Source organism: Sesamum indicum, linkage group LG8 (genome assembly GCF_000512975.1).
Source record: "Sesamum indicum cultivar Zhongzhi No. 13 linkage group LG8, S_indicum_v1.0, whole genome shotgun sequence".
Classification (NCBI taxonomy): domain Eukaryota; kingdom Viridiplantae; phylum Streptophyta; class Magnoliopsida; order Lamiales; family Pedaliaceae; genus Sesamum; species Sesamum indicum.
This window is the reverse complement of record NC_026152.1, coordinates 20,215,429-20,229,268: the sequence shown is the minus strand read 5'-3', so window position 1 is coordinate 20,229,268 and position 13,840 is coordinate 20,215,429. Positions and strand designations below refer to the sequence as shown.

Genomic DNA, 13,840 nt, shown 5'->3' with positions numbered 1-13,840 from the left:
AAACGTGCAAACCCCACACTCCCTCCACTCTTCTGATAAAAAAGGAAAAAAATAAATATATTCCGGTTATTATCTGTGAAATGATATGTGCAGCCCACACCATTAACATTCCAGTTAAGACCTTTCACCTTTCGGCGAAAAGGGGGAAAAGGTCCTCGAAAAATACCAAAAACTGTATGGACAGCCAGTGATTTACACGCTTATAGATCTGTTGTATCTGAAGTTTTAGAGAGGAGAGGTACTGGAAGGATATGGACGAGAACTTGGTGAAGAGGTTGGAAGCCGCCGTGGTGCGGCTGGAGGCGCTTTCAGCCGGAGGATTTCAGCGGGGAGTTGAGCTGGAGGACAGCGGAGATGCGGCTGCTGCGGATCCGTCGATTGTGGCATTCGACGATCTGATTTCGCAGTGCGTTAGCCGAGTTACAAGCGCCGGGGAGAAGATTGGGGGACAGGTTTTGGATGTGTCTAGGTTTATTGCAGAAGCATTTAATGTGCAGAGGGAGCTTCTTGTTAAGACCAAGCAAAGTCAGGTCAGGAGCATTTGGGATGTTCTTTCTGTTTTACTCGTGTGTTGTTTGTGTGTGGAGTGTGTAGTTTAATAATAATATAGTCAAGAGACTGGAATCAGTTATTTGGTGCTTGATAATTTCTGTTATGTTGTGTTGTTATGAAGCTCTATTTCGTGTCTCTAAATGAAATGCATGTGGCATGGATCCCAATTAGAGTTGATACCATTAGACTTGGTTCTGGAATCTGTATGGCTACTTTAAAGTGATGATGGATAGTTAAATATTGTTGATTCAATCATAAATGTGTGTGTGTGTGTGTGCCCGCGCACCTGCTCTGCTGTGAGTCTCAGTGTACTTATGCAATCTGCGCAGAAACCTGATATGGCTGGATTGGTGGAATTTCTTAAGCCGTTGAATGAGGTGATCACTAAAGCTTCTGCATTGACAGAGGGAAAGCGATCTGATTATTTCCACCACTTAAAGACTGGTGCTGATAGTCTGGCTGCTTTGGCATGGATTGCATATACTGGAAAAGATTGTGGTAAGAAATATTTATCAGACTTGTTCACTGGATTGTTCAATTAGCTAATTTCTCCTTTACAAATACTATAACTAATCTACTAGCTCATTCTAGGTATGAGCATGCCTATCGCACACGTCGAAGAAAGTTGGCAAATGGCTGAGTTTTACTGTAACAAGGTAATAGTTCTGAACTTTCCTCACTTTAGACTGCACGTGTTCCAGCAATGGGAACAGGAAAATGAATCGAAAATGTGCTGAGAACTTAAAAAGTGCCATGTTATACTATATTATGCCACTGGAAAACTGAGTTCTCCAAGTAAATGCCCATGATGATTTTCGGAAAGGGAATTTAGATGCCTAATACATGTGAGTATATATTCCTGGCAGAGAATGCTTTTCCATGTCTAACTTCTTGGAATTGGTATTACTACATTACTAGGAACTTCAGTTTTTTCTTTTGTTGAGAGAAGAAGTGAGCTGTTGTCATCAGCGGATTGCTTGTGATGGTGCTTGTTATATTCTTTTTGTTGAAATTTATGTCTGTAGGATCTACTTCTTTGAAAAACTGAGGCGGTGTTTTCAGTATATTACTTGACTCAGTGCTTTTGCTGAAATTACTATGGGGTTTGTAAACAATATTAATTGAAATTTATCTTTTTTCCTTCTCCAAGCTATCATCAATAAACACTGTTGAAGTTTATGAGTAGGAGCCCTTATAAAATCTCCGTGGTCATTTAAGATATTTTCCTATTGTGGTAAACAGAAATGAGAGAGGACAGAGAAAAGAGAATTATGGAACAGAATCTAGTTTCCAGTTGAACACAGGAGGTATTATGGAACAAAACTGGGGAGATGAAGTTAATGTCATTTGATTTGTGTCTAGATAGGTTTGCCTTGTCACTCTGGTACTTGAAATTCGTCATCTTCTCCTTAATATGAAAACAATGTCTTGCATCCTTTTAGTTTGGAATATTTGATTATTTGCTATCAACCCCTTAGGGATAGGAGAAGACTTCTTTATATACTGGGCTAGGAATATCAATATCACCATAGTTCATTGATAATTGGGGCATGGAAGTTCTGATATTTTCTATTTCTTCTCTTAGATTCTTGTTGAATATAGAAACAAAGACGCAAATCATGTTGAGTGGGCAAAGGCTTTAAAAGAGCTTTATTTACCTGGATTGAGGGATTACGTGAAGAAGCACTATCCACTCGGCCCTGTATGGAGTGGCACAAAAAAGATAGCCACGCTTGCCCCAGCGAAAGCCCCCACTCCAGGTGCTCCTGCTGCTCCACCACCTCCACCTGCTTCACTTTTCAGTTCCGAAACACCTTCATCATCGCAACCCAAAGAAGGGATGTCTGCTGTCTTTGCAGAAATTAATTCTGGAAAACCAGTAACATCTGGTAATTATCACTCTGCTGTCTATTTCCCAAATCTATACTTCAATTCATTTTTGTCCAATCATGTATATTGTTTTCTGCTTCAAGGTTTACGGAAGGTCACAGATGATATGAAAAGCAAAAACCGAGCAGACAGAAGTGGTGTTGTTAGTCTTCCCGAAAAGGAAGGTCGTGCTGCTCCACCTGCTATTTCGAAGACAGGACGTCCAAAATTAGAGCTTCAAATGGGTCGTAAGTGAGTAGATCTTTTTATGCTTATTGATGGATTTATGATTCTAAGGTTTGAGTCCTTTGTCAGTTAAGTACTTAAGTGTCATGTTGTGTGCAGATGGGTGGTTGAAAATCAAACTGGACAAAATAATTTAGTAATTGGCGATTGTGATGCAAAGCAGTCTGTGTATGTCTTTGGGTGCAAAAATTCAGTTCTGCAGATCCAAGGTACATTTTCATATCTTTTTGCTCATAAGGTGCGTTTTCAGCTGTTGGTATTTTGACTTGAGTTCTCTTGTAGTAAAGTTATGAAAGCTTAACGTGGGATACATGCAGGGAAAGTAAACAACATAACAGTTGACAAGTGCACTAAAATGGGGGTGGTGTTCAAGGTTGATGAGAATTTATTTAAGTGCGGCAAGTTATCCAAAAATTTTAAATCATATGCTATAAGGTTAACTGACTTGTTTTCTTCTGAAACACGTGGACTAGGATGTTGTGGCCGCTTGTGAGATTGTCAATTGCAGTTCGGTGGAGGTGCAATGTCAGGTAATTATCGTATTATTTTGAAGGTTGGGGTGGTTTCTCTCTCTTTGTGGCACAAAGGTGAAGATATCCCATCTTGTCTTCATGTTGTATTGTCCTTTCAACAATCGGAAATCAGAGAGCAGTGGCTAATAGTCTGCCTGGCTGCCAAGAACACAGGACCAGCCAGCAGCAGCATTTAATTAGTTGAATGGAATTCATAACCATCTGTTGTTTGGTATTTGCTTTTTGTAGGGCTCAGCTCCAACAATTTCAGTAGACAATACTGCGGGTTGTCAATTGTACTTGAGCAAAGACGCATTAGAGGCTTCTATTACAACAGCAAAGTCAAGTGAAATCAATGTATTGGTGCCTGGAGCCGAGCCAGATGGTGATTGGGTATGTCTCAATCCTTCTAGTTTCCTAGCACTAAAATTTTACATTCTCTGCAGTAATTGTATTCCAACAAAATCACTATTATCAGTAATCAGATTGGTTTTAATGATATAGCATACATGCTCCATATTGCTTACTTAATCAGTTAAAACTTCTTTCTTGAAACAAGCACATCTAGAGCTGACTGAAGCAAATGCTTAAGCATCCAATTTTAACTGTACCATAAGCTGGGGCAAGAAAAACCAGACGACTAAATAAATTCCCATAAATTATTCAATGTCAAATTTGTATTACATAGAATCACCTAAAGCAAATGCTCACTGCTGCAGGTTGAGCATGCTTTGCCTCAACAATATGTCCATGCCTACAAGGATGGCCACTTCGAGACTACTCCAGTGTCCCACTCCGGTGGCTAAGTGGATAGGGTTGAAAAATCATCAAACAGCGTCTCTTTCCTCTTTTGTTCATCTTTTCCTTTTAAAAGCTTGGGGATTTTTGAAAATCTTTTTCATTGATCGATTACTATACCAATTCAGGATTTACTGTTCAGTTTCACAGAGCTGTTGTATTGTGCTTGTGTTCTGCTAGTAGTCTGTTTTTGAAGGCACTATTAGACCTATCTTTTACCTCCCTCAAGTGAGGTTGTCTTTGTACGAGAACTCAAATTCCTTTTTATCTCCTTAATGAAGTTCTCCAGAATTCGCTTCTACAAGGTTATACGCAAAGTAGAGTTTTCTAGCGGTGTATTTGTCTTAAGAAAACATGTGTTGGCACCTAGGCCTCCCCCCTAATTTACTATTAGATTATACAATTGGTCTTTTGTCCAACTATTTATTTTTGTTTTTATTAAGTTTGAAGTTAAAATGTACCCAACCTGTTGATTCACAAACCAGACAGCAAGGACGGCCCCTAAATGCTCTGTTTTTGGGGGACCCCCATCATGCTGGGGAACTCCCACTTTAAAGAAGTGCGACTTTTGGCCTTTGCGTTTCTTACACCGCCAGCTGGTTCCAATTCTTTGTTTATTTATCTCACCATACTTTTCAAGTCTTAACTTTATTGGTTCATAAGGATGCCATAAGTGTAGTTTAGGGTGTTAGAAGTTTCAAGATCTGCATTATGGATTCATGGACTACGTAACGATTCACATCCCTCTACTCCAATCTTAATTGTCAACACATCATCAACTCAGTTAATTGGCTATAATCTCAACCACTTTAGAACATAATTAGACCGTTGAAGGCAAAATCAGGAAACCATAATTGCATTTCAAATCTAACATCATTGTTTTCTTTTTAAAAAAAACATTCGTTGCTACATCACATGCAACTTCAAATATTAATTCAATACATGAATGTTATTACTGTTATTAAAATAGAAAACATACGTTGGTACCCCAAAAATATTGAATAGTATGGTCTTAGTCTTGGACAGGTCAATAAAGAACATTAAAATTGTTGTATAGGCGGAAAGCTAAAGTCAGTAGTTGACTGACTTGTACACAAACTGACCAAAGAGCCGACTTCGCAACTCCACACAGCGACTCCAACATGCCAACTTATTGCTGGAGAGAACACACGCGCGGGTCATTAATTCAATTTATAAAGAATCATTTTAATATGGCCTCTTCTTTCATCTTAAACCAGAAGCATCAGCCCCCCCTCCGCATATAAAAAAGCATCTCCCCACTTCCCCTTTTCTTACCATTCAGGTAAAATCCTTGTCTCTTTTAGACAGTGTTCCCATACCCCACGTTTCTATTCTAAACCCCCACACTTTACACTGCAATTTCCTAACTACGATACACTCACAACCCATTATTATCCCCCTCCTCTCTCCCTTGTCAATATTCTCTTACACCATCTTATTCTGCACATAAATATCAGTTGCTGTGGATATATTGTAGCCGCAGCCATGGCTCCAATCATGCAGAAAGTTTATCCTCCTACTACTGTAGCGTTACTCTTGATTCTTTCCTTTTCACTCTTGTCTTTTCACTCCGTCAGTAAGTCATATTCCTTGCTCTCTTTAGTTTTAGTTCCCAAGATTTCTTGTTTTTCTTGCAGTGCGTATACGTATATATATGTGTATTTTTCTGTTCATGTAAGAAAGTGTTGTTTGCTTTGGAAAAATGGGTTGGTTGATGCTGAGAAGAACACTTTTTGTTCAGTTGATAGTACTAAAAGAGCAGGCTTTCTCGAGTCATTAAACCGCTGTCCGTGAAGCGCGTCGGTTGTTCAATTTTTTGTGTTGAAAAAGACGAACTTTGACCCTTTACTCTGATTTTTTGCTCCGCCGTCCAGATTCGCAGTCTTTCATCGGTGTGAATTACGGCCAGGTGGCCGATAATCTCCCGCCGCCGGAGGCCACAGCCAAGCTTTTGAAGTCTACGAGCATCGAGAAGGTGCGGTTGTACGGTGCCGATCCGGCGATCATTAAGGCGCTGGCCAACACCGGCATCGGGATAGTGATCGGAGCCGCCAATGGGGATATTCCGGCGCTCGCTTCCGACCCGAATTTCGCGGGTAATTGGATCAACTCAAACGTGCTGCCCTACTACCCGGCTAGCAAGATTATTGTTGTTACGGTCGGCAACGAGGTGGTGACGTCACCGGATCAGAATCTGGTGTCTCAGCTCCTGCCGGCGATGCAAAATGTCCAAAACGCCCTCAATGCAGGTACCAGTCAAAATTGCGATGATTGCTCGGTATATATGCTCAATTTTGAAAATTTTACAAAGTAAAAACCTAATTGCAGCATCATTGGGTGGGAAAATCAAGGTGTCAACGGTACATTCCATGGCGGTTTTAAGTCAATCAGACCCGCCATCATCAGGTGCTTTTGGGTATGGCGACACAATGAAGGCGTTGCTACAGTTCCACAGTGCAAATGGTTCGCCTCTTATGATCAACCCATACCCTTTCTTTGCATATCAAAGTGATCCTAGGCCCGACACGCTTGCTTTTTGCTTGTTCCAACCCAATGCTGGACGAGTGGATTCAGGATCTGGCATCAAGTACATGAACATGTTTGATGCACAGGTAATCTTTTTGAGGATTTTCATCGTAATATTGGATTAAAACACGGAAAATTGAATCCCACATGGGTTCTGGTGCCAATGCAATATTAAAATGATCACGCATGTAAACTTTGATCGTATCATAATGCCCTTTGAGGTTGTGGCTCTTGATTGAGGATATCTTTGAAATTATATCAAATTGTTTCAAGATTCATACTGCAGCTTGAATTTCGTGACCACATATTCAAGGATATTGGGGCACAACTTTCGTGTCCCTCTGTGCTAAAAATGATAGCTTTAAAGCATCCAAGTGCTGTAATATGTGTACTTGGCCTTCAGTAATTGCTTGAATTTACTTTTAGTGTAATGATTATTGCTCCTGTGTAAGTTTTCCCAATTTTCGTAATTCCATTTGCCAAACTGAAAATGAAAATTGTATGTTACTGTCTGCGTTTGATAGAATTTTTTGCAAAAGCTAAGCAAGCACTGTATTTGCTGCTTGTGAAAATTATTACTGAAGTTTCTCTGGTAATAAATGAATGCTCTTAGGTTGATGCTGTGCACTCTGCGTTGAAAGGGATGGGATTTAAGGATGTTGAGATTGTGGTTGCTGAGACAGGTTGGCCTTACAAAGGAGATGCTAACGAGGTCGGCCCTAGTTTGGACAATGCAAAAGCCTACAATGGGAACTTGATAAACCACCTCAGATCAATGGTTGGCACGCCGCTCATGCCTGGAAAATCTGTTGACACCTATTTATTTGCACTCTATGACGAAGATTTGAAACCTGGGCCTGGGTCGGAGAGGTCATTTGGACTTTTTAAACCTGATCTTTCCATGACTTATGATGTTGGTCTCTCAAAGAGCACACAAGTGAGACAACTCGTTCGGCATTAGAGTGGTTAACGAAATGATGCTTTTACTAAGACACTTTGTGTGCTTGTATTATTAGAATTTCATGAGTCTCCATGTGCTTATTCAGCTCATAATTCAGATTAATAACATTTTCGTTCGTCTCGTTTTCATCTGCCTAGACTCCTGCACCAACCCCAGCAACTCCAGCACCAGCACCAACAACTCCCGCAACTCCAGCCCCGACAACTCCGGTGAATCCAGCTCCAACAACTCCCACGACTCCGGTAGTGAATCCAGCTCCAACAACTCCCACAACTCCGGATGTGAACCCAGTACCAAGCCCCATAGCTGCAGGTTGGTGCGTGCCCAGGCCTGGCATATCTGATGCTCAATTGCAGGCAAATCTTGATTATGCTTGTGGCCAGGGCATAGATTGTAGTCCAATTCAACCTGGTGGTGCATGTTTTGAACCAACTACTGTTGCATCACATGCTGCTTATGCTATGAATCTCTTATATCAATCTGCTGGCAGGAATTCCTGGAACTGCGACTTCCTGCATACCGCCACCATCACTACTACTAATCCTAGTAAGTCTTTTGTATTTGCACGAGTAAATTTCATCATCTTCTTGGTTACTTTTGAGGTGACCAAAATAAAGTTGTCCGACAAAATAATTTTCACGGCGTTGATTCAAGCGAGATCCCAAAAAAAAACCAGGAACATAGTATCCTGTTAGAGCAGCGGCACTACATCTCCTGTTGTTGTCTTGATCAATTTGCTACATTTATTTGATCATGTTATCATTTCTTGTCGCGATTATCTTTCTTTCTATTGCAGGTTACAATGCTTGTGTTTACCCTGGTGGAAGTACATGACAACAACGACTTGGGAATTTTTGGTAGCTAAATAATCCAAGGGGCGATAGTAGCGGTTGGTAGCGATTGATGTAATCCTACGGCAGAATAATGCCCAGAAGTATTATATGTAGGTTTTATTGTACCAAAAATTCTTTCGATATTGTGTCCATAAATATTATTGAATAATATGTAAAGGATTATTTAGATCCACTAACACCGGTTCTTGACATTTAATTTGAATTTGAATTTGAATTTTGGTGTTTACTGCAACGGAAATATGCCATGGTTTTCAAAAGGGGGGAAATTATTTTATATATCGTTACAGTTTGTCAACTTTCCAATAACGGAAAGGGGGTATAATGGTATGATGAAATGTAGTCTGCCAACAACAGGTTGATGTCGTGCTGTGCTGACATACGCTTTACTTTATTTTGCATAATAATTCTAACTAATATTTATATATAATGGCGAGTTTCCAAACCAAACCTACATCATTCATTATTATATATACCACCAGAAATTTGTCCAGCGGTTAGGATGTCTGGCTTTCAGCCGGATTCGATTCCCGGCAACGTAAGGTTGATGTCTTTTAGGTTAGGTAGTTGGGAGTTTGTATTTCGTTTTCACCGTCACCCAACAAGAACAACTTCCGACTCTCAGCTTCAAATCTTGATCTAATTGAGTATTGTGTATTAATTGGAATTAAAACCCGAGTCAAAACCTCAGTGCTGGGTCGAAATGCCACGTAAGAGTCACTATAGAGACAAATCCACATCACTTAACAGTGGACCCCGCCATGCCCATCAGTCAATGCTCACAGTCTCTCTCTCTCTCTCCCCTTGCTTTTACACTTTGTCCACCTCCCTTCAATCCCTCTTCGTCTTCGTCTTCGTCTTCCCTCTCCCAACGCCGAACTACACTTCATTATCTCAAATCCCCAGCTGTGTTGTGTAGGATTATCAAAATTTTAGGGTTCAAATGAATCTCAGGAGCTAAGACTTGGAATTTTTCTCCTTGATTTTTTTGGTTAAAAAAGGATATGTCAGTTGCTGAACTCAAGGAGCGGCACATGGCTGCCACTGAAACCGTTAATTCCCTCAGAGATAGATTAAGGCAGCAGCGTCTTCTTCTTCTCGACACCGATGGTTCCGATTCCTTTTTTTCTTCTTTTCTGTTCCAGTTTATTTTTGTGGTTTCGTCAGAGATCAATTTAGTTGTTTTTTTATGTCCTCAGATCTATTTGTTCTGGCACGAATTTTGTTGTAGTTGATTATCTGTCTAATATTGTGTTTTTATTTTTCTCTTTAGTTGCGGGGTACGCCCGGTCGCAGGGGAAGACTCCAGTGACTTTTGGCCCGACTGATCTGGTTTGTTGCCGGACTCTGCAGGGGCACACAGGCAAGGTAAGTCCTTTTTACATTATTTCTCGAAATTCTGGATGCAGCAATTTTGTGTCTGCATATCAAAACCTGCACGTTTTGATACATATCTCTGCGTGTGTATAAATGTAATTATTATTGTTCCACTTTGTATGTTTCCCATTCTTAGTAACGGAAATTTGATTTGTCAATGCGGAATTGCATTGATTAGTTTTCTTGTTTATGAGTCAAATAATGGTCTTTCTACTTGTAATATGCATTTGGATAGCTCTGGCGAATTCAGGAATATTTGGTGCATACTTCTGATTACATGACGATAGCTAAGACTGCTTTCTATATTTGACTCATTAACTAGCATCCAGCTTTGAACTAAAGTTAAGATTCGAATACAAGAAAGTTGCCGACTCTCCTATATTTAGAAATCTGGAATTTAGCCGTCTTTTGGTATTTACTGCAGAGGGATACACCACATTTATGTAACCCATGTTCTAATCTTGGGCTGTATTTGAGACTATTGTGTAGAAATATGTTGCTATGCTCTTTGATATCATCCATCCATGGAGGCAGTATGGGTGATAAGTCCTTAAATCATTAGCCATGAATTTTCAGATCCACTAGAATCTGAGACGTTTTGGGGGCTAATGAGCAAGGAGAGTTCTCTTTTCGCCTTCCAGCTCATTCCTCTTTATTTTATAGGCTATTGAACAAGGAGAGCGATCTTTGGCTCAATTTCGCTGTATTATTGTTCAGTTAGCATATCATTCGTACACTAGGGATGCCAAGTTTGTTGCCCGAAAAGATGGAACACCGCAAATTGCGGAAAAAAATCACGTGGCTTCCAAAATTATGTTTTCTACATGATCTGATGGCTGATGGTTCTGTGATATGTTGTGTATAGCATCTATCATGCATGTAACAAAGTCTAAAATGTGGGCAATGCCAAATGTTTCAACACATCCATCAATTAGATCACTTGTCCTTGATTGACTATCACTGATGAAGCTTGAAGCTGAGCATGTATGACATTAAAATCAACTTTGCGTGTTCAACAATTTAGTTTGTGCTTCTTGAATAATTTGGTTATCAAATTTAAGTTAGGCGTACATTTTGTTATCAAATGAACATAGGTGCACTCACTGGATTGGACTCCTGAAAGAAATCGCATTGTCAGTGCATCTCAAGATGGCAGATTAATAGTATGGAACGCTCTTACAAGCCAGAAGACTCATGCAATTAAGCTACCTTGTGCATGGGTGATGACCTGTGCCTTCTCTCCCAATGGGCAGTCTGTCGCCTGTGGTGGCCTAGATAGTATGTGCTCTATCTTTAACCTGAACACTCAAACTGACAATGACGGGCATATGCCAGTATCCAGAATGCTTAGCGGGCATAAGGGTTATGTGTCATCATGTCAGTATGTTCCAGATGAAGATACACACTTGATAACTGCTTCCGGTGATCATACGTGTGTTCTATGGGATATAACTACTGGCCTGAGGACATCTGTATTCGGAGGAGAGTTTCAATCAGGCCATACTTCAGACGTTGTAAGGTATGTTGGCTATCTCTCCAGTTTATCTAGGAAATTTTTGCTTAGCTTACTAAGCTTCTCAGTCAATTTCATTATCAAGAACTTTACCAATGCTGTTCTTGTTCAGTGTCTCAATTAATGGATCCAACTCCAGAATGTTTGTGTCTGGCTCCTGTGATTCAACAGCCCGTCTTTGGGATACTCGTGTTGCTAGTCGAGCTGTGCGTACTTTTCATGGTCATCAGGGTGATGTTAACACTGTAAAGTTTTTCCCAGATGGAAATAGATTTGGAACAGGTTCAGATGATGGAACTTGCAGACTGTTTGACATTAGAACTGGGCACCAGCTACAAGTGTACAATCAACCACACGGTGATAATGAGGCCCCTCATGTGACGTCTATTGCATTTTCCATCTCTGGCCGCCTCCTCTTTGCCAGTTACAACAATGGAGATTGCTATGTTTGGGACACTCTATTGGCACAGGTATATGTATTCTTGTTCTGCTCTGTCTTCATTCGGGTCAACAAACTACAGAGTTGTCCATCTTAGTTGTGCTTTTGGGCGTTGTCTTCAATTTATTTTGCTGTCTCCATTGTCACGAATGCCTTTATGCACTGCTTAACTTTTAACCAACATTCCCCTTAAATAGGTGGTTTTAGACTTGGGATCACTTCAAAATTCCCATGATGGTCGGATCAGCTGTCTGGGACTGTCAGCTGATGGGAGTGCACTATGTACAGGAAGTTGGGACACGAACCTGAAGGTTAGTATTGAAGTTGGGTCACAACTTATTTATTTTTTGGGATAATTACATCGCACCTTTGAGATTTGGTGTAATTATCGTAAAGACTCTGTAGTTTGAGAAATTATATCTAGTATCCAATGTTTGTTTACATCCAATAAATAAATTCATCAGTTGGTAAAACTCATGGAGTTTGCCAAAAAAGTCAAATGAAAATTCATATTTATCTTTGATTGACTTGTTACGGACTAGTTCGAAATTCAATTTTTTAGTTGACCTCAACAAATTTTTGTGAGTTTTACTAATGGATGAATCAATTTGTTGGGTAGAAACAAACATCAGGATACTAGGTGCAAATTTCCAAACCACAGGAGGTCCATGTGTAATTACATTAAACCTTAAGGGTGAGCGGTGGAATTGTCCCTATTTTCTTTTTTATCACCTCTTTCAAAACAATGTCATTATAACTATCATGGTAGGGCTACATGTGCCACCAGTTTACAACCACGGATACGGTATCTTGTCATATATATTGTCATATCAGTTCGAATTTTTTTTGAAAGGGATATCAGTTCGAATTTAAATCAGTATCAATTTTACAATTTATTTGACCCTGGCAGATTTGGGCTTTTGGAGGGCACAGAAAAGTGATCTGAGTAGTGGGGACTGCGATTCTCTATTCTGATTCCTCTAGCAAATGGGCATTTTCACTAATCCCTTTCAGGAATGATGCTACCTCTATCAATGTTTCCAGCGTTCGGTTTGTTGCTTGCTGTGTTCTATTTCTTGTAATTTTTGTGATGTCTGACAGAACTTCAGTAGATAAATGAAAATCATAGGCAAGGGTTTTTGATCAGTTCCATGAAGCTCTTCAGTCTTTCTCTTTACTGACTCTTGGAGTAATCACTTCAGTCTTTTCTTTTTTATTTTTTTTTAATGCTATTGTTTTGAGGGCCCATCTCCATCTCCATCTGATAACTTCATAACTAAAATAATGCGGGAAGCCCTAACGTTTTCTGAGGAAATCCAAACGTTTTCTTTTTTATGCTGTTGAGTTTGAGAGATTGAGGATTCCATGCAACCCCAAGTGCATGTTACCGATTATTTTTTTCAAATGAATAACTACTTTTTTAGAAGACTATATATTCCACGAAAATCACTAATTTTTACTTCCTCAAAATACAAGCAAGTAAATACACATTCTCACTTACTCCAAAGTTCCACTTCATAACTAAGCATGTAATCTTCAATTGGATATTCTTAGGTAGCAATTCAATTCTTATATAGAAATCCATTTAGAATGTATTTGCAAACGCATTCCAAATCATCCAAGGAATGTCATCGTTTACGAGTAGATGATCAGTGTAACCCACTTGATTTTATTATAACAAATGAACTTCGTCGGATTACCAAAGTTGAAAGTGAATCAACTGTTGGTATATGCTAAAGCTTCCTTCTATTTTTAACCAAGAGAAGTCAAATGTATGACACCTGAACCTCGTACCTACTGGATCTTAATCCAAACAACTTACTCCAAGTTTAGCCTACATGGTACCCGTTATTCAAGAAAGTCCTGAACTGATAACGAAAATGCTTAATTAACACTGTCCAAAAAAAAATATATAAGGTTCCAGGAAACCTACATCAAATTCCATAGTTGTATGGGAGGAAATTAATAAAGAATTGATCCTAAGAATATATGGATACACCCCAGCCCAGCCAGCCGGAATTCTCTCAGGGTCAGTTGAAGCCAATCGCGTATACAAAATCTATTTTACCACCATACAACTCTCACCTCAATTACACAACAAAACCCTACTGCTGCGTCCCTCAACCAACAAATACAGAAGGGGGGGGGGGGGGGGGAAAAAAAAACCCACCCCCC

The 13,840-nt window shown here is 39.8% G+C and overlaps 3 protein-coding genes across 4 annotated transcripts; all 3 read left to right on the top strand.

Moving 5' to 3' along the window:
• On the top strand, positions 6-4,278 carry LOC105169632 (cyclase-associated protein 1). Its single transcript, XM_011090085.2, has 10 exons — positions 6-530; positions 882-1,050; positions 1,144-1,208; positions 2,138-2,441; positions 2,526-2,673; positions 2,767-2,876; positions 2,985-3,040; positions 3,141-3,197; positions 3,429-3,572; positions 3,899-4,278. The coding sequence occupies exons 1-10, from the start codon at positions 252-254 to the stop codon at positions 3,983-3,985; spliced, it is 1,419 nt and encodes a 472-aa protein (XP_011088387.1). The 5' UTR covers positions 6-251; the 3' UTR covers positions 3,986-4,278.
• LOC105169631 (glucan endo-1,3-beta-D-glucosidase) lies at positions 5,209-8,511 on the top strand. Of its 2 annotated transcripts, XM_011090084.2 has the most exons (7): positions 5,212-5,574; positions 5,873-6,247; positions 6,327-6,610; positions 7,138-7,461; positions 7,623-7,797; positions 7,976-8,031; positions 8,282-8,511. In XM_011090084.2, the coding sequence occupies exons 1-7, from the start codon at positions 5,484-5,486 to the stop codon at positions 8,348-8,350; spliced, it is 1,374 nt and encodes a 457-aa protein (XP_011088386.1). In that variant the 5' UTR covers positions 5,212-5,483; the 3' UTR covers positions 8,351-8,511. The 2 variants fall into 2 exon arrangements, with proteins under 2 accessions (XP_011088385.1, XP_011088386.1); XM_011090083.2 differs by having other exon boundaries at positions 5,209-5,574; positions 7,623-8,031.
• On the top strand, positions 9,132-12,842 carry LOC105169630 (guanine nucleotide-binding protein subunit beta). Its single transcript, XM_011090082.2, has 6 exons — positions 9,132-9,446; positions 9,610-9,704; positions 10,808-11,232; positions 11,339-11,696; positions 11,863-11,976; positions 12,576-12,842. The coding sequence occupies exons 1-6, from the start codon at positions 9,341-9,343 to the stop codon at positions 12,609-12,611; spliced, it is 1,134 nt and encodes a 377-aa protein (XP_011088384.1). The 5' UTR covers positions 9,132-9,340; the 3' UTR covers positions 12,612-12,842.

Bases quoted from the DNA above. Each gene is read 5' to 3' on its own strand.
- LOC105169632 (XM_011090085.2), top strand. From the start codon at position 252: ATGGACGAGAACTTGGTGAAGAGGTTGGAAGCCGCCGTGGTGCGGCTG. The intron at 1,209-2,137 runs GTAATAGTTCTG...TTCTTCTCTTAG, and splicing joins CTGAGTTTTACTGTAACAAG to ATTCTTGTTGAATATAGAAA. The intron at 2,877-2,984 runs GTACATTTTCAT...GGATACATGCAG, and splicing joins TTCAGTTCTGCAGATCCAAG to GGAAAGTAAACAACATAACA.
- LOC105169631 (XM_011090083.2), top strand. From the start codon at position 5,484: ATGGCTCCAATCATGCAGAAAGTTTATCCTCCTACTACTGTAGCGTTA. The intron at 5,575-5,872 runs GTAAGTCATATT...TCCGCCGTCCAG, and splicing joins CTTGTCTTTTCACTCCGTCA to ATTCGCAGTCTTTCATCGGT. The intron at 8,032-8,281 runs GTAAGTCTTTTG...TTTCTATTGCAG, and splicing joins CATCACTACTACTAATCCTA to GTTACAATGCTTGTGTTTAC.
- LOC105169630 (XM_011090082.2), top strand. From the start codon at position 9,341: ATGTCAGTTGCTGAACTCAAGGAGCGGCACATGGCTGCCACTGAAACC. The intron at 9,705-10,807 runs GTAAGTCCTTTT...AAATGAACATAG, and splicing joins TGCAGGGGCACACAGGCAAG to GTGCACTCACTGGATTGGAC. The intron at 11,977-12,575 runs GTTAGTATTGAA...TGACCCTGGCAG, and splicing joins GTTGGGACACGAACCTGAAG to ATTTGGGCTTTTGGAGGGCA.